At 35.3% G+C, this 27814-nt stretch overlaps 1 protein-coding gene across 1 annotated transcript in view; it reads right to left on the bottom strand.

The window, feature by feature from the left end:
- The window catches only part of LOC137645792 (mitochondrial amidoxime reducing component 2-like), a 331716-nt gene that overhangs the window by 12814 nt on the left and 291088 nt on the right, over window positions 1-27814 (bottom strand). The window contains exon 7 of the mRNA XM_068378732.1: window positions 16372-16446. Coding sequence (XP_068234833.1) covers window positions 16372-16446 — 75 coding nt within the window. The remainder of the gene's footprint in view (window positions 1-16371; window positions 16447-27814) is intronic.

Genomic DNA, 27814 nt, shown 5'->3' with positions numbered 1-27814 from the left:
GTTATTTTGCTTGGGGGTACACTTTAGCACACTATTCTGATATTCCTCTTCCTCTTGTTTTTTTTTTTTAAGTTTTTATATTTGAAAGATCTATTTCAATGTTGTTATTGTTCTTAAAATATTTTATTTTAATGTTAATCACTTTTCTTGTAGTTTATTTATTTCCTTTCTTCATTGGGCTATTTTCCCTGTTGGAGCCCTTGGACTTATATCATCTTGCTTTTCCAACTAGGGTTGTAGCTTAGCAAGTAATAAAAATAATAATAATAATAATAATAATAATAATAATAATAATAATAATAATAATAATTATTATTATTATTATTCGAATTCATACAGTTTGAATGTATTTCTCAAAATTTTACTTGAATTATTTTTTTCATCAATTTCTTTTTTCTTTTTTTTTTGCATTTTTCATATTTTTCATATTCTATCTTGTGCCACATCTTTTTATAAAAGAACTATTTAGTAGTAATTAAGCTACTGTATATAGAATAAAAAGAATAACTTTATATATCATAGAAAAATATCAATTAAAAACATAAAAAAACTTAAAACTTTATACAAATAGGCTACAGGAATTTTCAAAAAAAAGAAAAAAAGAAAAGAAAATGTGGATGAAACTTTAAAGCTATTGCTTGAAATGCACTAGAATCAAGCATTATAAAGCATTCTGAATCTTTAAAATATGTTGAAAACTAAAGAAGTACATAGAATTTGGAATGAAAAAAAAATATTTGATAAAAATGAATTTAAAGATTTTATTTTACTTTCCTTCATGATATAGTTTTTAGGTGATAGCTAATAGGCTTCTGGTCCACTCTCTTACTAGCAATGATATCCTCTCTTATAATAAGTTAAATTGATTGATAACAGCTTAAGGAGGGTAGTTTCATGGTTGCTGACTACTCATTGTTACTAAGTTCTGGTGCACTATAAGGCACTTACTTGGTTTATATCTACCTCCAACTTTTTTCAATTGTATTTTTTTTTGCTTTGTATCCAGATAACCTCATTCTTGATTTTTCTTTGTTTATTAGAACCCTTCTTCTTCTGCTAAATTGATGTAGCAGAAGAACAAAAAAATTGTATTGAAAAAAAAAAATTGCGTAAATAAGTCTGGGTGCCCAGAGTACAACTCAGTGTAATAATTGCATGATAATTTTTCATGCTCTAACGGGATTTAGAGGTAGGAGAGACGATTGTGTTGTTCTTGCCCAACGTCTTGTACTGAATATTATAAAATATAGATAAAAATATGAATTTTGAAGAATTTTCTCATAAAATAACGAGGTCAGCGGTCACTATGGCCGATATTTAGAAATTCTGGGTGTATTTGCATGAACGAATGTGATTTTACCCTTTCAAGAAACTTCTAAAAGGCAGGCCTTTTACAATATAATTAAGACAAAATTTGAAAAGGTTTCAGTACGACCCAAAATAGCTATTATTTCTATGAACCTTCCCTGAAGTTCATATTGCTTCTTGTCTAAAAGTTCGGTTTAATAAACATTTACCCCAAAAATTGTAGAATATTAATGTTTTTCCCATTTTCTTGCTCCTCAATAAACACAAGCTCCTAGTAAATGGTGGACCATTTAAGCAGTAGGCGGTACTAAGCCCAGAACTGACACGACAGAATCTCTTTTGTACTATCAGTTTCTCTGTCATCACGCTTTAATTTAGACGTGTTTCAGATCGCTTAACTATTACTGTGCATTAAGATGTCTTCCCCTGGACTTTTTTTAGCAATTAATGCATGGTATTCAATGGAATGGTTTCCTGGAGATCTACATTCTCTTTGCGTATCATGTGATTTAAATAACCATTATGGGTGTGGTTGTTTTACAGGCCCTCTCATGGAAAAGTATGTTTTATTGGTTTCTAATCAAGTCAAAGGTGTGAAAGAAAATTTTTTTCAAGTTTAGCAGAAAATCCAGGGAAGACTAGGCTTGTTGGTTATAGTGTAGATGACGACGATAACAACACGCTGCCACCTTTATAAAACTCCCCTAATCAGTCAATTTTCAATAGTGATGAGCTTCACTACTCCTATCATTAGCTTCTTTTGTTGAATTTCAAAACTCCAGTGAATCCTCTATCAAAGGCTGTAATTCTGATCCTACCTAACCTAACTTATCAATTTTTATAATGCTTATTTATGTAGGGGTTCCGAATGTTTGCTGCGCAGTACAGATTCGAAAGCCTCTAATGTTACTCCATTATGTAAATGCGTTTGAGGCATTTCAAGTTCAGCTGAGTACTGCCCAATTGCCTTAACTCCCATATCATCTAAAGTTTTTGTATCCTTTTGGCAAAATGATTGGCGAAGGTAATCATCTGTTCCCTAGTTTTCAATTTGGTTATTGTAAAGGCCTTGGAGCATGTGATGTCCTTCATACAATCTCCAAAGCTGTACAGAAATACCTTGATTGTGGTCAGTTAGTTCGTATGATTGACCTTGATTTTAGTGTTGTCTTTTACTGTGTTAATCATGAGGCCCTTGTTTTTAAACTCAAACAGTTGGGAGTGGGTGGGTCTTTTCTTAACATCATTATTGAATTTTCAAGTAATAGATCACAGAGTTGTTGTTGATGGGCACCACAGTGAGTACAGGAATGTCTGTTATATCTGCTCCTCAGGGTAGTGTTCTTGGCCTATTAAATTTTCATATTATATACACATGACATGTGGTTTGGCCTAGAAAACAAGCTCGTTGCATATGCAGCTGTTAATCTTTGTATCAATTCCATCTCCTGAATGTATATCTGGGGTTGCTGAATCCCATAATAGAGATCTAGCTAAAATTAGTGCATGGTGCAAATTATGGGGAATGAAGCTGATTCCTAACAAAATTCAAAGTATGATTGTAAGTAGGTCGAGGACAGTGGCTCCTCAACATCCGGATCTCAGCATTGATAATGTTTCTTTAACTCTGTATGACTTAAAATTTTAGATGCAATTCTTGACAGAAAATTTACTTATGAGAAACACATTAGGTCTGTGTCTTCTTCAATTACACAAAAAATAGGCTTATTGTCAAAAGCTTGAGAGATTTTTGGTAAGCAATCTATTCTGAAGAAGTGTTTTAATTCTTCTATTCTTCCTGGTTTCAAGCATTGCTCTCCTGTCTGATCTTCAGCTGCTGATTCCCATCTTAACTTGTTAAGACAGGAATCTAAGGTCTATTAAATTTCTTATTCCTAATCTGGACTTTGAAAGTGAGGAACTATCTCCTTCCAAACCTCACATAAACTTATTGCTGAGAAATATCCTAATAAGTTGATAAGATAAGTTCGGAAGCTTATGAGAAAGAAGCTACTTGCATGAATGTCTATAGCCCTCAGTTTTCCAATTTTTTGGTGGATAGAATTGATTAAATGTTGTCTCAGATTCAGTAAATGGCTAGCAATTTCAAGTCCCTTTTATTCCTTAAGCCTTCTATAATGCAGAGACTTATATAAGACTCATCAATTGCCTAATTTAGTCCTAGATTTCAATCTAATTTCTAGTCTTGACTCCATCATTGCCCCTCATAAACGAAAATCTTTGAAATTAGGTTTTACAAGTTCGCTAATCAAGTAGGAAGTGTTTCTGAATCACTTTCCTTTGCAGATTCTATAATAAGCGTTATTTCTAGTCTCTTACAAGAGATATTTGCAGGACATCAGGATTTGAGCTTGATTTCAGATGCTCTAACCTGCATAGATAAAACTGTCTCTGAGTCATTAACAGCCTCTGTTTGTGTGTTTTTTTCATCAAGTTATGTGCCTTTATGGTGAGGTCAGTGTCTGAAGCCCAAAAACAGGCACTAATTTCTTCCCCTGATAAAGCTGTTCCTCAAGTACAGAGCAGAACTTAAACTGATGTTTTATTGTCTGTACCTAGAAATATGAAACACTCAACATTTAGATCAAATGCTTTAATCTCAAATCTGTTAACAAGAAGTCCCTTTGTTTCCAATGATAGATAATCAGAAATCCATTGCAGTAGATGTTCCAGAAGAATTGCCAACGGAGCTCTAATACCTTATCAGAAAATGGTATGACAGCCCTTCCCCTCAAATTCCAGTAGGGGGAAGACGTTCCCACTTCTAGCCCATTTAGGAAACCCTTCATCCCAATCCATGGGTGCTAGCTGTGGTCAAATAAGGATACCAGATTCCACTAACCTCCAATCCTCCCTTATCAAAGAAATCAGTTCTGTACCTGAGCTATCTCACTAATACAGCAAAAGCTAATATGTTACAACTAGAAATTGTGAACCTTCTAAAGAAGAATGTGATAGAAGAGATTATACAACAGGCTAATCCTAGTCCCCAAAAGCTCAGTGGGTTGGAGGCCAGTTATAGGTGTCTCAGCCCTCAACAAGTTTACATTGCTCAAAAAGTTTTCCATGGAAACAACTTCAACAGTTCTGAGGGCAATCATGAAAAAGATTGGATGTTTCCAATACCCTCTTGGATGCATATTTTCACATTCCGATTCCTCTCAATTCAAGTAAATGCCTTGGTTTTGTCAATGGATCAAAGGTTTACCAATTCAAGTGTCTATGTATTCACCAGAATGATGGCACCCAACTTGAAATGGTTAAGGATCCTGAGACTGAAGAGTACTTTTGTGCCTAGACAATTGGCTAAATCTAAGCAATTCATTGAAAAGGATTTGAGTTGAACAAGTATGGTTACTAAGGTTGTTGGATCGGTTGGAGGTCCTGGTCAAGAAGCCCATCCTGACTCCAACTCAGAAGATTCTATATTTGGGAATGATAATAGAAACAGTTCTTTTTCAGTTTCTTCCATTAGAGAAGAGGATCCAGTCTATTCTTCAATTGCTATAAAAGTTTAAAATATTGAAATCAATGTCAGTTTGGATTGGATGAGGCTCATAGGAGCCATGGCCTCTTTAGAAAAATTTGTCCCACTGGGCTGCCTGAAGATGAGGGTTTTATCTCAGTTCTCATTGGAAAAGAAGAACCGATCTAGATGGTGTCTCTATTCCAGCGGTGTAAAACCAACTTCTGCTACTGAGTTGGTGGAACGATCGCAGGGGGTTCCTTTGGATTTGAAAATCTCAGACATCTCTGTTCGCAGATTCTGCTTCACAGGAAGGGTGGGGAGCAACTCTGGATCATTTGTAGGTAACAGGTTGGTCAAGGCACCAGCCACCCTTTGAGATACTACTGCTAGAGAGTTATTGGGTTTTTTGAATAGCCAGATAGTAGTACACTGGATCCTGCTCTGGTTACAGGTAATTTTTTCATTGCCTACACATACACTGAATAGTCTGGCCCCTTCTTTAAACATTATCCTCTTTCCTCATTGACCTGACAACAGTAAGATAACTGAAAAATTCTTCTTCACTAAAGGGGTCAACTACTGCACCGTAATTGTTCAGTGGTTACTTTCAACTTGGTAAGGGTACAAGAGACTCTTTAGTCCGCAAGCAGGTCTTCCAGGAGAAGGGCACTCCAAACTCAAACCATTGTACTCTGTCTTGGGTTGGGTTCTCTTGCCTGTGGGTACACTCAGGCACACTATTCTATGTTTTCTTACTTCCTTTTCTCACTGGGCTATTTTTCCTGTTGGAGCCCTTAGGCTTATTAGTCCATGGGCCATGACCCAAAATTTTGCGTTTCGGTACCACCTGGGTGAGCAAATTTTGGTTGCTATTTTTTTTCATTGGTGTATATCCCTAGAACACAACTTGACATGCTAACCCTTACAGAGTGGCAGCTTATTACTGGTAATGGCCTCTTGAATGGACAGACCCAACATCGGTTTGACTCAAAAAGACACTTTCTCTGAGCATCATCTGTTATGTCATTATGTACACCCACGATTTACTAATCACCAATAAATACATATAACGGCACTTCTTACTAGCCCAAGTACATATTCTCAGTTTTGTATTAAGATTTAGGCTGCTTTTGACAAATTTGTAGTGCACTTGGTCAGTAATTTCAGTTTGTTTATATATATATATATATATATATATATATATATATATATATATATATATACACATATATATATATGTATATATATATATATATATATACAGTGATGCCTCTGGGTACGGAAGTAATCCGTTCAGGATACGGTTTCGTATCCTGATTTTTTCGTATCCTGAGTCGCGTTTTACATGTAAATAGCCTAATCCGTTCCAAGCCATACGAAAAGACACCTTTTTCCCATAAACACGCTAAACTGTAGTAATAAACATGCAATGCAGCCATTTCCATCATTCAATAAAAACAGCCTAATCCATTCCAGAAACCACCATGAGATTATTCAATAATGTAGTTATAGCCTAGTTATCCCCTCCAAGCCTTAAGAAAACGGTCCGTTTTCTTTACTACTGCATAAAAGTTACGGTACTGTATGTAAAGCATTTGGATCAGTGAAGGTGTATTGTTACCTGTACGTACACCTAAATTAAGGATTGATACCCTGAAAAAAAGGTTACAGTTAATTAGTGTAACAAAAAAGTTGAAACTTACCTTTTGATTGAGACGATGTCCGATAGCGAAGTCGCGGCAGAGGAGGATGGCATAAGGCAGAAAATGTAACAAGTGGCAGACTACGTACAGTAATTTACACACTTAACACATTAACACTTAAACTTTACGAAATAAAAAAATGGCAGAAATAATTAACACTTAACATTACGTACGGAAAACTATAAAATGAAAGAAAAAATTACTTTAACACTTAACGGTAACATGAAACTTAAAATTGAATTTTTCTTTTGCTCTTTTATAACTTTACGTTTTTCATATTTTCTAAATTTCTTCTACTTCTTCATCACTTTCTTTTTTCTGTTTCTTTTCTTTACTTTCACCTTCTAATTCTTCATCACTTCCTCTTTTCTGTTTCTTTTCTTCACTTTCACCTTCGTCTTGGCCTACTAATACCGCTGGCCTCTTTAATAAGAAACTATCCATTGAAGCTTGTTTCTGCCTACTTTTCAACACATTTCTAAAATGCGTTAGGCAAACGTCATTGCAGTGTTGAAGCGCACGGTTGGTATAAACTTTTTCTGGATGTTCCTTTTCGATGTAGTCTGCCATTTTATGGAAACATGCGAGAATTTCCTTAATGTCTGCCGTTTTCAAAGGTGTAACATCCTCCTCATCACCGCTAGAAAACTGCTCTTGAACAACACTCATTTGCATCGTCTCCAACTCCTTCAGGTCGTCCGTCGTCAACTCCTTCAGGTCGTCTGTCGTCAACTCCTCGTGGTGCTCCTCGATAAGTTCATCTATATCCTTGGCGCTAACTTCCAGCCCCAAGATGTACGATGTCAGCCAACTCAGACTGCTGAATGAGTTCAGGATCGTCAACGATCTCGGCTTCGCCTCCAGGCTTCCCGAACCCCTTGAAGTCTCGTGCAGAGACAGCATCAGGCCACAGCTTCCTCCAAGATGAGTTCAATGTACGCCTCGAAACTTCCTGCCAAGCGAGATCGATGAGTTTGAGGCATATCACGATATTAAAGTGATCTTTCCAGAATTCACGCAGATTGAGGCTTGTACTCTCTGTGACTTGGAAACATCTCTGGAAGAGATGCTTCATGTACAATTTCTTAAAATTTTAAATAGCTTGGTGGTCCATGGGCTGGAGGAGAGGGGTGGTGTTAGGCGGTAGATATAGGACCTTTATGAAGGAATACTCGGCCAGAAGATATTCCTCGAGGCCAGGAGGGTGAGCTGGAGCATTGTCCAACACCAGCAGACATTTCATAGGGAGGCGCTTTTCTTCCAAATATTTTCGGACAGTCGGACCGAAGCAGACATTCACCCAATCAATGAAAAGTTGCCTCGTTACCCGGGCTTTAGAATTCGCCCTCCACATCACGGGAAGGTTCTCCTTGATGACTTTGTGGGCTTTGAAGGCTCGGGGATTTTCTGAATGGTACACCTGCAGGGGCTTTATCTTGCAGTCCCCACTGGCGTTTGCACAAAAAGCAAGGGTAAGCCTGTCCTTCATAGGCATATGTCCGGGTAGCCTCTTCTCCTCCGCCGTGATGAATGTCCGACGAGGCATTTTCTTCCAGAAAAGCCCAGTTTCGTCGCATTTGAAAACTTGCTATGAACTGTAGCCTTCCTGCAGAGTCAACTCGTCGAACGTTTTAACAAAGGCTTCGACGGCCTTTGTGTCCGAGCTGGCTGCCTCCCCATGCCGTACCACTGAATGAATGCCAGTCCTTTTCTTGAATTTCTTGAACCACCCCCGAGAAGCCTTCAACTCTGGGGGTTCCTGCTGGGATGTTCCTTCTCCTGCCCCTTCTTCGGCCTGAGAACGCACAATATCACCGAAAATGACAGAGGCCTTCTGGCAAATTGTAGTCTCAGTGATGGTGTCTCCTGAGATCTCTTTGTCTTTGATCCACACAAGAAGCAGCCTCTCCATCTCGTCATGCACGTGGGTTCTCTTGTTGGAGAAAATAGTGACGCCCTTAGAAGGTGCCGCTGCTTTGATGGCCGCCTTCTGCTTCAGGATGGTGCCTACCGTAGATGGATTCCGGCCATACTCCTTGGCGATTACACTTAAAGGCATGCCAGACTCGTACTTTTTTACGATTTCAAGTTTCGTCTCCATCGAGAGCATCGTCTTCTTCTTCTTTCCTTCGGCAACATTCTTGGGACCCATGGCTAAAGTAATACGTAATATAATACACTACGTACGTTATATACAGTACTATGTATAGTAAACACTAATTCAGTACAGTGCACAGTAACGAATGTTTAATAACGATAGCACGTGGCGTACGAATGTACTGTATATTAACACTACGTCAAACAAGCGAAAGAACACAATTTCTGTTAACGATACCGCGGTCGGAACGAAAAGAGAGAGAGAGAGAGAGATGAACGCCCGTGCGTAAGCAAGCTGGGATAGTTGCCGACCAATAGGAAAGCAGGATCTTATGGCGTCAGCTAGCATCTGAGTAGGGAGATAACCAATGGGTGAGCGGGAGGCTGTAAGTGAGTCTACCCAAGTTCAAAGTCTGGTGGCACACGCTTTTTAAAATTACTCTCGGCGAAGAGTTGGGATCTCGTAAGGTTTTTGTATCCTGAAATTTTATTCGTATACTGGGGCATAAAAATCTTCAAATCGCTTTTCGTATCCTGAATTTTTCGTAAGCAGAAACTTTCGTATCCACAGGTATCACTGTATATATATATATATATATATATATATATATATATATATATATATATATATATATATATATATATATATATATATATATATATATATATATATATACACTGTACATAATTTATTTTCTATTGCTAAGTTTCCTGTAGTCAACAAATCAACCATGATGCAGTTTATAAGTTGACGACTAAATAATGTGATATATCATATGATTCAATAACTCCATTATTTTAAAACACAATGCAGATATTATATGCAGAAACATTCTTAGCAGTAATTAGTGCAATCTAAATTATTGGTTGATAATACAGTGAATCTTGTGGCATCATTTATTATACAGCTGGTACACTCGACTTAGTACACTCTATTTTAATAACTGGTGTGTTCAACTTAAACATACTTTGACTTGACCTAAATTGAGTCGATATTATTGTTAGTAAAGTCCACACTTCTAACTATATTACAATACTCGTGATTCAGTCACCATCATCATCTACATCAGAGACTCTTAGTTCCGCAATTGGCTAATCCTTATTTGGGTGGTTAGTGTAGCTTTGTAACTTGCACATATTTGTGCACTTCAAGCCATTGGTTAGACATGTGCAATATGGTAATTTGCAGGATCTCCCACACTTGCAGGAGAGAAACTGTAGCACTGAATCTGGTGCTGGTGAGCTACGCATCCAGTTGATGACCAGCTTTCCATCATCGTCTGTGGTTCACCCATGGTCCTTGGGATTTGGTAAAGAAGGTCGAGCCTCCATATGGTAGCCTGATAGCTACCATGGGCAACATGCATTGAGACTCATTCCTCACAAGGTGGGAGCTTACTGGATTCGACTTCAGCTCGTCTGGCACAAAAGAGTTGAAAGCAAAGTGTTCAAGGCTGTTGTGAGAGTGCAGAGTGCATACATATGGCATGTGATCTCTTGCAGCTCCTGAATCAGCTCATCGGATACATTCCAGGAACTTCCAAGCTCAGTGAATGCTTCCTGGAAGGTCTTTTCAGTATTCAAAAACTTGAAGATGCCTATCTTTCCACGACCCTGCAAATGCACTGACGGTATCACAACCCGTGAAAGCATGCATGCTAGCCAGAACGTCACATACATTGCTTCCCAATGAGTTGCTTAGCTTGGTAATGTCCCGGTTTGTGTTCTGCAGTTCTGATACATGCTGCAAGGGATGTAGTTTCTCGAGCCCAAGCACAACACCAACACATCTGTGACCTCAGCAGTAATGATCACATCCTTGTAACTAGACTCTGCTGCATTGAGAGCATGCAGCAAAAGTGGATGTCTGCTTCTTTTTGAGAGGATTTGATATCTGCAACCTCTTCCCATTGGTCTCTGTCCATCTTGAAACAGTCATCCTAACAGGTAACATACAAAATCTTGTTTTGGAGGTCCTCCCTGTATTAGGATCCTTTCTATTTGTCTACCAAGAACTTGATCAGATTTGTCTTGTCAGCAGAGCTGCAAAGTAGTTTCAGCCATTGCTGGATGTTATGGCCTGGCTTAATATTCCTGAACTGGATGCCCCTGTCATAGAACCGAGTTGTTGGTGGATTTGACTCCAGTCGTCCTTTTTTAAAAGATTGGAAAGCTTCCTCTCCTATCCTGTAGGCATCAAGGAGATTGCTGGCTACATCTGGCAGTGCAACAGTGGCAGTTGACAAGCTGACAAACTCTGCATGATCTGGACTAAATGGGTTAAATCAGTAGGTTTCCATGAGCTCAACAAATGATTGAATGTCAGCCTTGTCTCTTCTAATCCTAGGCAACTGTAGATCTGGGTGATTGACATGGGATTTGCTTCGACCTACCAAGTCCCTCAGCTGCCGCAGGTAGGCACTCCGGTAGTCAGACGACATGTAGTACTCGGTGACAGCTCCAGATATTAGACTGAAGCCTTTTGTTCCTCCAGGTGTCTTTGTGTCCTTATTGACAGTCTTTTCAATAGTTTGGTCCACAGGTATTTGGCAAAATGGATTCCTGTTGCCAATCTGGACAGAGAATCCAACTTGCATGAAGTGTGCATGTACTTCAGGGTGATCAACTGGTGGTCTCGACATCTTGGCATAGTAATATGGCTGGAGGCGTGCGTAGCTGAGCTTGTCGTTGGCAAAGCACTAAGGGATCATCTGTCGGATAGAGGCAATGTGAAGCATCGAGTCCCCTTCTCTAGAAGCCCTAAGTAGTCCAAGCATGATCTCTGTCATGTCCAAATAGGACAGCCAGAATGTGGAAAAACCCTGTCTTTCTAGGAGAGAGTCCATATAGGCATACAAGAGCTCCATGATACGGGTGCATGCTGTGGTCTCTGGGAGTTCTGTGAGTGATGCCCCAGAGACATTTTCATGGAAACTGGCAACACTTATGGCTTCTTCCAGGTAATGAGTCCCTCCAGGATTCGTGATCTCTAGCCATGAAAGGACGCCTCTCCAGGCAAGGCCTCATAGACAAGTTTGTAAAGTCTGACTGCACGGTTGTATATGAGGCCATCCATCACACCAGTTACAGATCCTTCAGCGATCACGCCCGACTCCACACAGTTCTCTCAACCCTGCAGCCTGAAACCATTTACCCAAAATGGGGAGCAAATTGTAGACTCTGTGGAACACCGACATCCTGACGACAACGCTTCTGAATTTCTCGTGCCTCTATACTATTTCTGCTGCCTTGGCATACAGTACTTGGTTGAACACATAGACTATTTCATTCAACAGCAGAGATTCCATGATTTTCAGTGACTGGTTTCACGCTTCGTGCACAGTAGACAATTCTGTCACAGGAGCATTAATCGTTGGTAAGTAGCCTACGGTGTCTTTGGCCATTTTGACATGGTCATGGATCTGGATGTTATAACCAGTCAAACTGCTAAAGGTTTGATCTTTGGGGGACAGACCCTCTAGTAAGTAACCAGACAAGGTTCTTTTCCTTTGCAGCCTGGACATCTGCAGTTGTGTTAACATCTATACATTCAAGAGCACAACGTTATTTCTTATCTATTATGGCCAGTTCCCTTGAATTATGTTACTGCTATAGGCAAAGGCTCATCAAAACCAGAAAGTGTTATTCAATCTCAATCTCCTAGTAATACTTAAATACATATGATGATTAATGCGTTGGTGATATCTGAGAAAAATTTAGCTTATATCTATATATGAAAGCTTCAAGTTTTCCAGATTCAGTGGTCTCCCTGGAAGCAGCAACTTTTCCATTGAAAACTAAAATAGCTGAAAACTGGAAAACTGAAATGCTGAAAGTTGAAAGCTGCATTCTTTTGCATGATTATGATCAACCAAATAATTCTGGTAATGTTATGTAATACCCAATAACATCAATTTTCATATGATATTGGTCGATTTTGCACATTTCGCAAAGGCACCGACTCCCAAAAATGGTAATATGAAAAAAAAGTATGAAAAGCTACTTTTGTGCAAAGGTTATCACATATTAAATCCCTTATATTAACCCCATAAACCACTTAGTAAGAGGTAAAGTTTTGCCCTCTCAGATGGTACCAACATCTGGTCTGCCCATGGACTACGTAGCATTCTGTTTTCCCAACTAGAGTTGTAGCTTAGGAAGAAAAAATAATAATAATAATTTGCATCTCTCTGGGAAAGGGCCCCCCAGGCAGTAAAACTCCATATCAATTGACTAGGGTTATTAGCTATATTCAAACCTCTTCAAGATCAGGAGCCAATAGTGATAGAGAAGACTGTGGGGGTGTTTTCAGACAATATGGTGTCACTAAACTACGTCCAAATCAAGGGAGTACAAGATCTCCATCCCTATACGAATGCGAAGGACTGTTATCCATGATGAATCTGAGAGAGATTACTCTGCTTTTCCAGTTTATTCCAAAAAACTTTAATGTCTTAGTAGACCAACTGAGCATAAAGAGACAAATTTTGCCAAATAAATGGTCTCTGCACCCATTGATGTGTTGAAAGATTTGGCATTGGAAGAGTTACCCGAGAGGAGTCATGTTTGCAATATACTGAACAAAAGGATAGATGTTTTTTGTTCACCTGTGCCAGATCCCTTAGAATGAAAGGTAAATGCCTTGTTACAAAAGTGATCAAATTTTGATCTTTACACATTCCCACTGTTTGCCCTGATTCAGTAGGTGTTAAAGAATTTCAGAATCTCTGTCAACAGCAGGATGATGATAATAACTCCTTTCTAGCTACAGAGGGAATGATTCACCAATCTGTGGCCCCTGTTGTCAGTATGCAAGAAGGTTGCCGTGGAAAGCCTATTTGGTTAAGCAACTGATCCAAACTCATCTGTGTTACATCTGACCACATGAAGACTATCCAGCGCATCCTTAGAAACAAAAGGGTTTCTAAGCCCTCCACAAGTCTTTTATGGGTTCTAAAAGACAGTCTACCAATAATCTGTACCAAAGACAATAAAAGGTTTATTTTGATTGGCGCAAAACTAAGTTTGTCAATGACTAGGACTAACTTAAATAATAATATTGTTGAATTTTCTTAGTTCACTTTTCATGAGATTCTTTCAATTTCAGCCCTTAAGGGACATAGATCCACGCTCAATTCTGTTCTCAAGCATCAGGAGTTAGATCTGTCCATTTCAGGTATTATAGTATATGTATTTAGATAGTTTAGCCATCGGTCCCAAGAATGTTCCTGATATTCAGGGGAAGAAGAGGATGCTTTTTATGGAGACGAAGCCTGAGATAATCAAGAAGTATGAGGCTGGCATGAGGTCGAATGTGATCGCTAGGGAATATGGCTAAAATCTGTTGATGATAGGCACCATCCTTAAGCAGAAGGAAGTCATCAAAGCCGCAACATTTTCTAAGGGTGTGACTGTTTTTTTTTTTTCAAGTAAAAAAAAAAAAAAAAAAAAAAAAAAAAAAAAATTAAGAGCTTCCTTGTAGTTACGTGTCCCAAGGACGGATTTTAGTATGCAAGTGACCATGTGCTTGCCTGAAAAGATTCATCCTGTTTTTTCTGCTAGAGGAACCAGAGATCCATGAACCACACTCACATTGGGAAATACAGAGCTATGAAAACCATCCTTGCATTTGAATATTGCTGAAAACTCTCGATGGCCATACAAATTTATGACAAAAGGAGGGAAAACATGAATAGGCTTGAGCAATCTTGAAGCATAACATCCACGCTTCATGCTTGAAGAACTTGAACTGCAGAGTTATCAGTAGCCATCTTGTTCCTTGATGTTGCAAAATATCTGTCACTGCTTTTCTACAAACCTTCCATATGTCCTGATTTACCTGAGGATGGGGGGATCATTTTGTTATCAACAATAACAACTGGTCTTTCTAGCTAAACTGATCTGCCGAGATATTCTGATTCCACGAGTTAGAAGGAAGAGAATATTTACTTAATGCCTCTCCTTTTCAAGATGATCTTAAAATCCGTTGTACTGTCTGAATGTACACCAATCACTTTTTCTTTCACAAGATCATCTGACTGGATCAGTGCCTTACACATTGCTACTGATTTTAGGCAATTTATGTGCATTCATGACAAAATAAACAATCTAAGTTTTTGACAGCTCAAGACTTATCTAAATAGAGCACACCCCTGTCCAAGAGGCATCAAAGAAGATAGATACATCTTTTTACTTGATGAACAGGATGTAACCTGCCTCCAGATCTATTTATATGTCCAAATACTGATCGAGATAAAAATGAAAAGGCCTCATTCTGAGCCAAGCATCAGGAATTATTAATTTCTCCAAAGATTCCCTAGTCCCTAAAACACTCCTCTATTTACGTTCACACACAAATTTTGTTTTTGAAATTCTTGACCATAAGCAAAAAATTTAATTATGTATTCCGATGGAGAAATCCAAATGGAACAGTCTATATTCATTCCCAAATACCGTGTAAATTGAAAAGAAATCATAATACACATTTGAAATGGATTATTTACATATTTTATAAGACTTTCAACAGAACTTTCTAATCTTGGAGGAAGGCATCTCGATTGTTATTAAGAACTTGCCCGGGTAAAACAGTACCATCGTGATCAAAAGATGCCATCACTTCACAACTAGATTCATCAGTCTTACAGATACTTGAGGATCCATCCTCAAACTCAAACATTGTCAATTGAACTGATAAACCTTGCCCTGAAGCACAGACCTGGGATACTTTTCTGTATCTTAGTGAACTGAAATAATAATCTGAAAGGCTAATAGAAAGAGTTTTCCTTTAAACTACCACTAGAAATGATAATTGGGTCTCCATGGAAAACGGAATTAGGAATAGGAACTTGTTGAGTTGAGAAATTTCTAGGGATAGGTTCCAACCACATGTAACTTTCTTTACGAGATCCAGCTATTCTAAAACAACAGAGAAGCGAGCAAAATCTTTAATTGTTTCCTTCAATAACAACATACATTTCCTATGCATATATACTAAAATAGAAAAAAACAATCCTTTACCTTCATAAATTAATGTACCCTATACTGTAAATATATAGTAGCGACCTACACTTATAAAGTACTAGTAAACAATAAGTAACACATATAACAATTCCTTACATTTATTCCTTGTGGGGCCTGCACAATGCCATTGAAAGTCTCCCTTATGCTTTTCAGACATGATACAAAAAAAAAAAAAAAAAAAAAAAAAAAAAAAAAAAAAAAAAAAAAAAAAAAAAAAAAAGTAACACCGAAATTCTGAATGTGCATTGTAAACAAAGATGGCAAACTAATGCTAAAGTGACACACGACGCACTATTCAGCGGCGGCATTTAGTTCATATCAACGAACCAAACGTTCAAGTTCGGAATTGAGTTACAAGGATTTTTTATGCAGATTATGGAAGACCGTTGGTAAGGCGAATCGTCGTAACTCAAGAACGATGTAATCCTAGGCCCTCCTGTAGTATATTTAATGTATTTTGAGTTTAAAGTAAAATATTATTACATGATATTAACCTACATTTTTGTTGAACAACATAAGTCGTGCTTGCGCAGAATGGGGACTATCGTGAGTGGTAGAAGCACATCATGACGTCGTCAGGTGGGCAGGGCCTTTTTTTGCCTGGATAGACTGTGGTGACATTAGGTTCTCTTGAACTACCTACATATATTTAGGAAAGAACTTCTGATAAAGGAGTCAATCTCCCATTTCTACCCAGTACTTCCCTAATCATACATACTGTACAGTACAGATACAACAATAAACCAGACTTACTTTTTCAAAGTACGTAAAGGTTCCATATCATTTTCCTTGATCCCAGTCTCATAATTAACTGTTGTGAATGTACACCTGTAACAGGAAAAAATAATTGAGTAAAACAAGGCAATCCACAAGGACGGTGTTTTCAAGGGCATTATTATTCTGCTTTATATACACAAAATGGTGACTGAGTAATTCTACTTTTTACAATAAACCCTATCTAATTCTTCAGTAGTGTTTAATGATTGAACAATTTTACCGTAGCTTCATTTTGCCGAAAACAAAGCTACTTACCATGAAGGGTATGAAAAAAGATATAAATACAAATATCATAATTGTATTAAAAAAAAATTTTTAAGTACACAATTATGTAATAACAAAAAATTGTTTTTTATGATGCTTTTGGGTAATGTAAAAACTTGAATCAGTCAGTTCACCTACAATTATCTGATCCAAAAAGTTAGCAGGACATTTCTACAATGACTTTGAATATGTAACGTGAATGAAAGCTCTTATATATATATATATATATATATATATATATATATATATATATATATATATATATATATATATATATATATATAAACTCAAAGAGTACTAGCTGTGTTCCAGATATGTCGTAAGTATGACCAATCAGAAACATATCTAATTTGGATACTATAGTAATTTTTTTCCAAAGATTACTTCCTAATAGTCATTACAAACATTAAAGGGTTAAAAAATTTAAAAACAATCATTAAGTGATCCTGAAAAAAATAATCAAATTGCTTGCTTTACAATCACTTACTCCAAAGGACCAAGTCAGCATTTTATTTCTTACAGATGTTTCATACTTTCAACAGTTCAAAAATATATGTTAAATTGTATTCTATTCAATTATTCTAACATTACATGGGAGAAATCTGTTTTCAACTACTGTAGTACTCACAATTTGCATTTGTTAACTTTTGAGAGAATGATTTATATATGCATTTGTCTACTGTAATAGTCCATACATGTGTGTGGGTGAAGAAGGCTACATAAGTTACCTTTGGTGTGCATATATGTCTAGGTATCATATCTGGCTATAGAGCATAACACTAATAAAAATCTCTTTCTTTTACGCTGCAATTTACTTATAAGTAGTTTCTTACAATTTGTTGATTTTCTTTTAGAAGATTTTTTTTTTTTTTAATAAATCATTACATAAATCTTGTAAACATATGGAAAAATTTATAACATTCGGTACTGAAACATTCCATCAGTAATCAAGTATCCACACCTATTTCCTGCATTGGTCTAAAGAAATCTCAACTGGCAGCGTATGTGTTAAGTGTCAGGGTGTCTAGATAATATAATTATAATTTTTCTTTCTAATGCATAAAAGTAAGAAAGCATTGTCGTAATATTTGTTTACCTCTTTTAAATAAAAGAATAAAAATTGGAACAAATCTTTCTCTCAATTGAATAAAATTCCAATATAATACAGTATAATTCCAGTCTTGACTCTTTCTCAGAATCAATATCATGTCAAACTCCCAAAAATTACATATAACCAGGTCAAGTATTCTTTAAGCTATAAGTATCTACCAATAAATATGACTCTTATCAGTAATCTATAACCTAATGGTATTTGTGCTAAAAAAGTTAATACATAATAATACATCTTGACCACCTACTGGTAATAGAAAATTAAAATAAATCATATCACAAGTACTGTACAGTGTATGTAAAGCACAACCAGTTTTCCTAAGCTCCTAATTCTTAACACGCCTAGTAGTCAATACCAGTAAAAACAACACTGTAATCGCTATTTAGGAGGAAAAAACTTTTTTAACATTATTCTTATTGAAAGTGATGTCTGTATTAACACATCTAATTCTACAATGAACCTCTTCTGAGCTTTGTATAACACACATTATTTATTTTCAGGAGGAAGAGGAGGAAATTTATTTCTGAAATACATATATACAGTAGAACAAACTTAATTTACAATTTTACATAATGTTTAAGTCATGGATAGGTTTATTTAATTAATTAAGAGAGGAAGACATAGGTGAATTATATTGATTTCGTAAACAAGTACAATAAGACAGAGAAAAACAAGTTAATAGAGTCAAGCCAAGTGCATAGAGGAAGTTGATACCGCATGCTGTGTAAAACAAGCGGTTTTAACCAGGAAACAAAAAGTTATTAAAAGAGTAACGTGACGCAGCTTTGATAAACACCAGAATTCCTTTTGAATGAAGGTGTTACCGGAAGTCTACACGTCACCGGCAGCCATCTTGGGTAATGCCTTCTACTATCTAAAAGTAGGAAAGTCTCTACATGAGTTAGTCCTGTCCAGTCAGTATCCCTGTCAGAAAGGCCTTTTCAGCCTTATGGGACAACCCCCCTAGGTTCCGGCGGCGCGGTATTCGCCTACTACATTCTGTCTTTAAAAATTGACATATTTCCACCAAGCAACAAAGTCACCCGACTCTGAAATTGACGCCATCCAACCATGGTGTAGAAGGAACCTTCGAGGAAGGCGGGAGATTGTCTGTCTCCTGGTATGCAGTTATGAGGCCCAAGAACTACAAGAAAGAGAGAGTAGACGTCACAGAAGGAGATAGAAAGCAACTTTACAGACCTAGAGAGGGAGAAAGTCTACAGGAATTCTCACTCCTACAATTCAGAATCTGCAATTCTGTGTATTTCCTTGCCTATGGGCCAAGTGATCTTAATAGCAAAAATTTTCATGCATAGTATTCCTTTAAAAAAAAAAAAAAAAAAAAAAAAAAAAAAAAAACACGGCAATTCATAATCGTCATTTTCTAAGAGCGTTAGCAAGTTTGTTATAATATCATAACAGATTCTGTGTATTAACTATTAACTTTGATGGAATAATTACTTTAAGAAGCTCCACTATTAAACAGAAGTTAATTATAGGAGGCATCATACTGGTGGCGGCTATCGCGGGTAGTTATCGTGTAATGTTGATGAGTAAAAATTAATCTGACATTGTTTACAAATGCCACTTGAGGAACCGTGAAAGGAAAAAGGCCAACAAAAATGAAAACTAACACAAACCCGATGGTTATATGGAAATGTAGGTAGAAATAAGCCAGTGTACCAAAGATTGGAGAAGTATGATGTAGATAAGTGCTTAGCTGATACAGAAAGTAGGATCTCTAGTTTTAGAATAACTGATGAAGTAGCGAAAAACAACGCAGGAAATACTATTAGAAAACGATGAGGTAGGCGATACACATACCACATACGATGAGGCATTTGAAAATAACACTGTCCGTGAGTTTTAAAAGAAAATTTTTAGCTATTATGGAGCTCTGCCAAAGAAACGAATAGGTTATCTTAAAAAAAAAAAAAAACAATTTCCAATGACAATTCACTTAATGTACAGTATTTGTAAATGAATTATTTACTTACTTAGGAATTAGCATCCTAGATATTGATTTTAACGAAGAAGAAGGGAAGATAACAAAAACACTAGAAAATTAGAAAAAAAGAACCTAAGGAACATATAGCCACATTTCCTACCAGCAAACTCAGAATAATTTAGATAGTTATAAGGAAGCTAGTTCGATGATTATAGTGATAGCATAAATTACCTTTGCTGTACAGAAATCCCTTGATTGTGGTCAGGAAGTTAGTATGATTGGCCTTGATTAATCATGAGGCCCTTGTTTTCAAACTCAAACAGTTGGGAGTGGGTGGGTCGTTTCTTAGCATTATTATTGATTTTTAAAGTAATGGATCTCAAAGAGATCTTGTTGATGGGCACCATAATGAGTATAGGAATGTGATATCTGGTGTTACACAGGTTAGTGTTCTTGGCCCATTACTCTTCATACCATATACACATGACATGTGGTTTGGCCTAAAAAACAAGCTCGTTGCATATGCAGATGATGCTACTCTATTTGCATCAATTCCATCCTCTGAATGTAGATTTGGGGTTGCCGAATCCCTTAATAGAGATCTAGCTAAAATTAGTGCATGGTGAAAATTATGGGGCATGACAAAACTCAAAGTATGATTGTAAACAGGTCAAGGGCAGTGGCTCCTCATCATCCGGATCTCAGTATTGATAATGTTTCTTTAACTTTGTATGACTCTTGAAATTTTAGGTGTGATTCACGGCAGCAAATTTACTTTTGAGAAACACATTAGGTCAGTGTCTTCTTCAATAGCAAAAAAAAAAAAAAAAATAAATAAAAAAAAAATAAAAAAAAAAATAAAAAGGCTCATTGAGAATGTCTTCCGAGATTTCGGTGATCAATCTATTCTGAAGATGTGTTTTAATTCTATCTTGTCTTGAGTATTTTCTCCTGTCTGGTCTTCAGCAGCTGATTCTCATCTTAATTTGCTGGACAGAAACTTACGGTCTATTAAATGTCTTATTCCTGATCTATATATTAATCTCTGGCACCATCGTTCAATTAGTTCATTATGCATGTTGCATAAGATTTTTCATAATTCTGACCATCCTTTACATTCAGATCTTCCAGGACAATTACATCCTGTTCGTAATATTAGGTAGGCAGTTAATTCTAATAGCCAGGCCTTCTCCATCATGAGGCTCAATATTACACAATATTCTAGAAGTTTTATTTCAGCTATGATCAAGTTGTGGAATGATCTTCCTAATCGGGTTGTTCAATCAGTAGAACTTCAAAAGTTCAAAGTTACAGCAAATGTTTTTAAGTCGAACAGGCTGACATAAGTCTTTTAATAGTTTATGTATGACATATCTGTTTGGATGTTGCTACTGGTTTTAGAGTGATTTATTGTTAATTTGTTTTCATCATTTATTTATTTCCTTATTTCCCTTCCTCACTGGGCTTATTTTCCCTGTTGGAGCCCTTGGGCTTATAGCATCCTGCTTTTCCAAATAGGGTTGTAGCTTGGCTAGTAATAATAATAATGATAATAATAATAATAATAATAATAATAATAATAATAATAATAATAATAATAATAATAATATAACCAGAATGATAATAATTTCTTTAGGACAAATTCAGTTCGAGGAAATAATCAATGCAGAGAGAATAAGGATGACATCTAAATCTAGGAGAAGATTTCATAAAAAAGGGTGCTAGAAAAAAGGCTAAAATTGTTAGAATTGTCAGAAGGGTGGTCACATAGAAGAGGAAAGCTGGCATAAAGATAAGAAGCCCCCTCACAACATAACAGAAAACACTTCTCAGAATATCCCTTCGGCACAGAGAAAAGGGAAACTTAAATCCTACAAGTAGTGCAGAAGTAAGCAAATTCAAAAAGTGACTATAACTGGTTATAAAGAAACTCAGGATGACAAGGAAATACTAGATAGGAAGAATAGCGTAAGTAATGGACTTTTATCCACGTTGCAAGCCACTATTTTATCTTATAGACAGTAAGCACTACTAAATTAATCTATTTAAGATAGAAAGAAAGGATGGACTCAGTTTGTTGGACTCTGGTAGTACAGTTGATATGCTAGGACTCAATACAGTAACAAATTATCTAGGTATTCCTGCTTCCGCTATTCGGGGTGAAAACAAGTTGGTTAAAAGTGATTGCAAGCAACCAAATTAAAAAGGGGTATGAACCATAAGGTTAAATAGAGTTATTAGCAAAATAGCACAATACTGTCAAGTGATGTACAATGGTTAATTTCTAAAATGTAACATTTCCCATTAGAGCCTTAAAATATCATTCAAAACCATACTATGATGAAGAATAAATTCTAATTTTGAGAAGTGTAAACTAAAAATAAAATAAGATAATTAAAAAACGTGTTTCTACCTTGTCTATGACGTCTTTTACGAAATTGGCAACTTTGTAGGAAACCGCTTTGATAGTTGAAAGAGACTCCAATCACGAAAGGGAAATAGGAATTAAACAAATGAAAGCAAGGAGGTATAAGAGAGTTTAGAAAAAGGAATGTAGAAAATATTGAATATGCTCCTTGTAATTATATAACAGGCGCCATAAAGTTAAATAAAAAATGTCGACAGTGAATAGAATAGATTAATATAAATAGAAAGGAATTCCAAGAAGTATTGATAATAGGCAGATGAAAAATAAAGGAATTACAGTGCTAATAGGCAGATGTAACTATAAGCTAATGAATATAAAAGAATTATGTTGCAATAGGCAGGTAGTAAGTTGGCCAAGGCACCAGCCGCCCGTTGAGATATACCGCTAGAGAGTTATGGGGTCCTTTGACTGGCCAGACAGTACTACATTAGATCCTTCTTCTCTCTGGTTACGGTTCTTTTCCTTTGCCTACACAGACACCGAATAGTCTGGCCTATTCTTTGCAGATTCTCCTCTGTCCTCCTACACCTGACAACACTGAGATTACCAAACAATTCTTTTTCACCCAAGGGGTTCACTACTGCGCTATAATTGGTCAGTGGCTATTTTCCCCTTGGTAAGGGTAGAAGAGACTCTTTAGCTATGGTAAGCAACTCTTCAAGGAGAAGGACACTCCAAAATCAAACCATTGTTCTCTAGTCTCGGGTAGTGCCATAGCCTCTGTACCGTGGTCTTCCACTGTCTTGGGTTAGAGTTCTCTTGCTTAAGGGTACACTCCGGCACACTATTCTATATCTCTTCCTCTTGTTTTGTTAAAGTTTTTATAGTTATATAGGAAATATTTATTTTAATGTTACCGTTCTTAAAATATTTTATTTTTCCTTGTTTCCTTTCCTCACTGGGCTATTTTCCCTATTGGGGCCCCTGGTCTTATCGCATCTTGCTTTTCCAACTAGGGTTGTAGCTTAGCAAATAATAATAATAATAATAATAATAATAATAATAATGAAATATAAAGAATTATATACCTATAGGCTAATAAATATAAAAGAATTATGTTGTTATAGACAGATGAGATATAAATAATTATATAGCTATAGGCTAATAAATATAAAAGAATTATGTTGTTTTAGGCAGATAAGATATAAAGAATTATATAGCTATAGGCTAATAAATATAAAAGAATTATGTTGCTATAGGCTGATGAGATATAAAGAATTATATAGCTATAGGCTTATAAATATAAAAGAATTATGTTGGTATAGGCAGATGAGATATAAAGAATTATATAGCTATAGGCTAATAAATATAAAAGAATTATGTTGTTTTAGGCAGATAATATATAAAGAATTATATAGCTATAGGCTAATAAATATAAAAGAATTATGTTGTTTTAGGCAGATGAGATATAAAGAATTATATAGCTATAGGCTAATAAATATAAAAGAATTATATTGTTTTAGGCAGATGAGATATAAAGAATTATATAGCTATAGGCTAATAAATATAAAAGAATTATGTTGTTATAGGCTGATGAGATATAAAGTATTATATAGCTATAGGCTAATAAATATAAAAGAATTATGTTGTTTTAGGCAGATGAGATATAAAGAATTATATAGCTATAGGCTAATAAATAGAAAAGAATTATGTTGCTATAGGCTGATGAGATATAAAGAATTATATAGCTATAGGCTAATAAATATAAAAGAATTATGTTGTTTTAGGCAGATGAGATATAAAGAATTATATAGCTATAGGCTAATACATATAAAAGAATTATGTTGTTTTAGGCAGATGAGATATAAAGAATTATATAGCTATAGGCTAATAAATATAAAAGAATTATGTTGGTATAGGCAGATGAGATATAAAGAATTATATAGCTATAGGCTAATAAATATAAAAGAATTATGTTGCTATAGGCAGATGAGATATAAAGTATTATATAGCTATAGGCTAATAAATATAAAAGAATTATGTTGCTATAGGCTGATGAGATATAAAGAATTATATAGCTATAGGCTAATAAATATAAAAGAATTATGTTGTTATAGACAGATGAGATATAAAGAATTATATAGCTATAGGCTAATAAATATAAAAGAATTATGTTGTTTTAGGCAGATGAGATATAAAGAATTATATAGCTATAGGCTAATAAATATAAAAGAATTATGTTGCTATAGGCTGATGAGATATAAAGAATTATATAGCTATAGGCTAATAAATATAAAAGAATTATGTTGCTATAGGCTGATGAGATATAAAGAATTATATAGCTATAGGCTAATAAATATAAAAGAATTATGTTGGTATAGGCAGATGAGATATAAAGAATTATATAGCTATAGGCTAATAAATATAAAAGAATTATGTTGGTATAGGCAGATGAGATATAAAGAATTATATAGCTATAGGCTAATAAATATAAAAGAATTATGTTGCTATAGGCTGATAAGATATAAAGAATTATATAGCTATAGGCTAATAAATATAAAAGAATTATGTTGTTATAGGCAGATGAGATATAAAGAATTATATAGCTATAGGCTAATAAATATAAAAGAAACATGTTGCTATATGCAAATGAGATATAAAAGAATCATATAGCTATAGGCTGATAAATTTAAAAAGAATTATGTTGCTATAGACAGATGAGAAATAAATGAATTATATAGCTATAGACTACTAAATATAAAAGAATTACGTTGCTATAGACAGATGAGATATAAAAAATATATAGTTAAGACTTATAAATATAAATGAATTGTTACTATAGGCAGATGAGATATTAAAAGAATTATATAGGCAAATGATATATACAAATGAAATGTACAAGAAGTTGTATTGCTACAGGCAATTGATATACAAATAAAATATAAAATAAGTTATATTGCTATAAGCATATGCATTATAAATGAGTTATGTTGCTAATAAGCCAAAGGAATATAAATGAAGCTATATGTACATGAATCATAAATTGCTAATAAGCAAATGAAACATTGTCTGATCAGTACTGAAATATAATAAGCTAGAGACTAGCTAACGAAGTGATATTAATGCCTAATTGAATAACCCGCATATAAATATGAAGAGGAAAAGTTGACCAATGATAGGTTGCCAGATTTTGTCAGGATAGACAGTTATTGAGCTCAGATGAAATACTTCATCTGAATGTCGGGTAATGAATTTTGTAAGGGAGTGTGGATTACGGATTAAGCAATCAAAGTATAAGAAAGACGTACCGTACGAATGAAAAATACAAGAAAAGGGCTTTTAACAATTAAGAGAGAAATTAATTACTGATCCTACATTAGTTTATCCACATTTTTACCAGAGTTATATTTATCATGTGATGCCTCAAATACATAAAAGAAATATTCTATCCCAGAAAGATAAAACCCAAATGAGGGTAGTGTATTAAAATAGTAGTCTTAAATAAGTAAAACACAACCGATAAGAACAGTAGCCATTTATTGGGCAGTGAGAAGTTTAGGTATATTATGTTATACTTACTGATCATAAACCAGTTTGATTTTTTTTTTAAACGAAGGGCTTTTGTCAATTATTAAAAAATGAAATCGTTGGTTCCTTAGTGCACTGGAGTTTGTCCAGAAATTAGATACAGTACATTATTGGTAAGTTTAATGCTTTAGCAGATGGATTATCTAGAACACATGAAGATACTAAGAGGATTATCACTACCAATGTTTTGTTTCGGTTGTCAGGTAGGAGACTTAGATTTAGAACAATAAAAAGTATTAAAAGGAATACTTACAAATGTTTGTTCAAAACTATATATTTCCGACATAATACCCAATAAAGTACTAACAATAACTCATGTTCACAAGTTAGCTGGATATCGGGGGCAATGACCTTCGATGTCAGGATGCCAGAGAACTTCAAATTATTCATTCATTCATTAGAAAGTACAATTGCATTTCAATACCTTTGAGGTGGTACAAATGGACCACATGGGACTTTGTCCCAAACTTGGCATATGATAAATACATACTGGTCTTAATAGAAATTTTAACTTAATAGAGATAGGACAGATAAGCCAGTAGCAAAAATATCTAAGGCCAGGATAATCACTAGACATTCGTGTCTCGAGATACTTCTCTCGGATAATGCACCCGAAATTACAAGTGACAAAACAAGGAATTGTGCAATATGTTTTTTCTTTAAAGTAGGAGAGATGAGATAACCCCCTACAAGTCAAGTTCAAATAGAACAACAGAAAGGGCAAATATTAAGGGTTGCAGATGACCTGCCAACTATCATTAGTCCAACCATAGAAGACTAATAAAAAGTTTTAGTAGATGACAAATTTACATTGAATCATATTACTAATTAGGGTAACAAATTAATAAATATCATGATTGTATAAAGGGTATTATCCTTGAAATAAAAATAGGTTCGAAAGTACCGTATGTATGTATGTATTAATATAAATGTAATCCAAGGTCCGAACGAAAAATGTCTTCAAATAATTAAGGGACCACATAGAGTATTAAAATATTATGCGAGAACATTTGATAAAGTTATGGGTACTATTGAGCTCATAGAGGGTTAACCTTTACAAGTGCACTGAATAATTTACAATATTAATAAAAAATAAAGAGGCCACTACAGCAAATATGTTTTTTTGTATTTTATAGGCAATGCATTAAGTGCTATTTGGTGTAACAAAGGGTAACAAAGTTTTAAGTCTTAATGATAGACTGAATAAAATAGTAGCTGGTCAAAAAAGAAATAGGTGTATTGTAATAATAAAGTTAACAAGACTATAACTAATAATTATGATGAAAGGAAAAAAAATAAAACAATTTAGAATGCAAATGGGAAATAGATGAATTATTTTAATCAAGTTAACATGAATAAATGTGAAGAAAGTGAAAATACCAAAACAATTTATCATGGAAATGTGAAATGTTAACATGAATAAATATGAAGAAAGGGAAGATATCAATACAATTAAAGATGTAGAATTGTAAAAAAGGTGAACATAGTAATGTTGTATGTTCAAAAGGGATATTTAAAGGTAATAGAAACTGTGTAAACAAGAAGTTGAATAATTTTTAAAGATGCTTAAAGTGTTACTGGTAATGTTTATTACCATGATGATGTGGGATGAATTAAAATATTTTCTCAAGGTTTCTTTGAATTTGTTTGTTGTATATTAATGTAAATGAGGATGGCTTCCACAGGAACCCATGGGTATGGGCCGAGTGGTATCATGAGTAGGTTTATTTCATTAAAAGAGAGAGAGAGAGAGAGAAAGAGAGAGAGAGAGAGAGAGAGAGAGAGAGAGAGAGAGAGAGAGAGAGAGAGAGAGAGAGAAGTGAATTATATTGATTTTGTGAACAAGTACAATAACAGAGAAAAAGAAGTTAGTAGAGAGCAAAGCCGAGCGCATATAGGAAGTTGCTATCGCATGTTGTGTAAAACAAGCAGTTTTGACCAGGAAACAGGAAGTTATTAAAAGAGTAAGGCGACGCAGCTCTGAAAAACATAAGAATTCCTTTTGAATGAAGGTGTCACCGGAAGTCTACACGTCACCGGCAGTCATCTTGGGTAATGCCTTGCAATGTACAGTTCCCTCCAGGAATTTCGAGACACAGCATATGACTATAGAAGATACACGCACTAGGAGTAGTATGGT

This window comes from Palaemon carinicauda, chromosome 8, assembly GCF_036898095.1.
Source record: "Palaemon carinicauda isolate YSFRI2023 chromosome 8, ASM3689809v2, whole genome shotgun sequence".
Lineage (NCBI taxonomy): Eukaryota > Metazoa > Arthropoda > Malacostraca > Decapoda > Palaemonidae > Palaemon > Palaemon carinicauda.
This window is presented reverse-complemented; position numbering and strand designations above follow the sequence as displayed.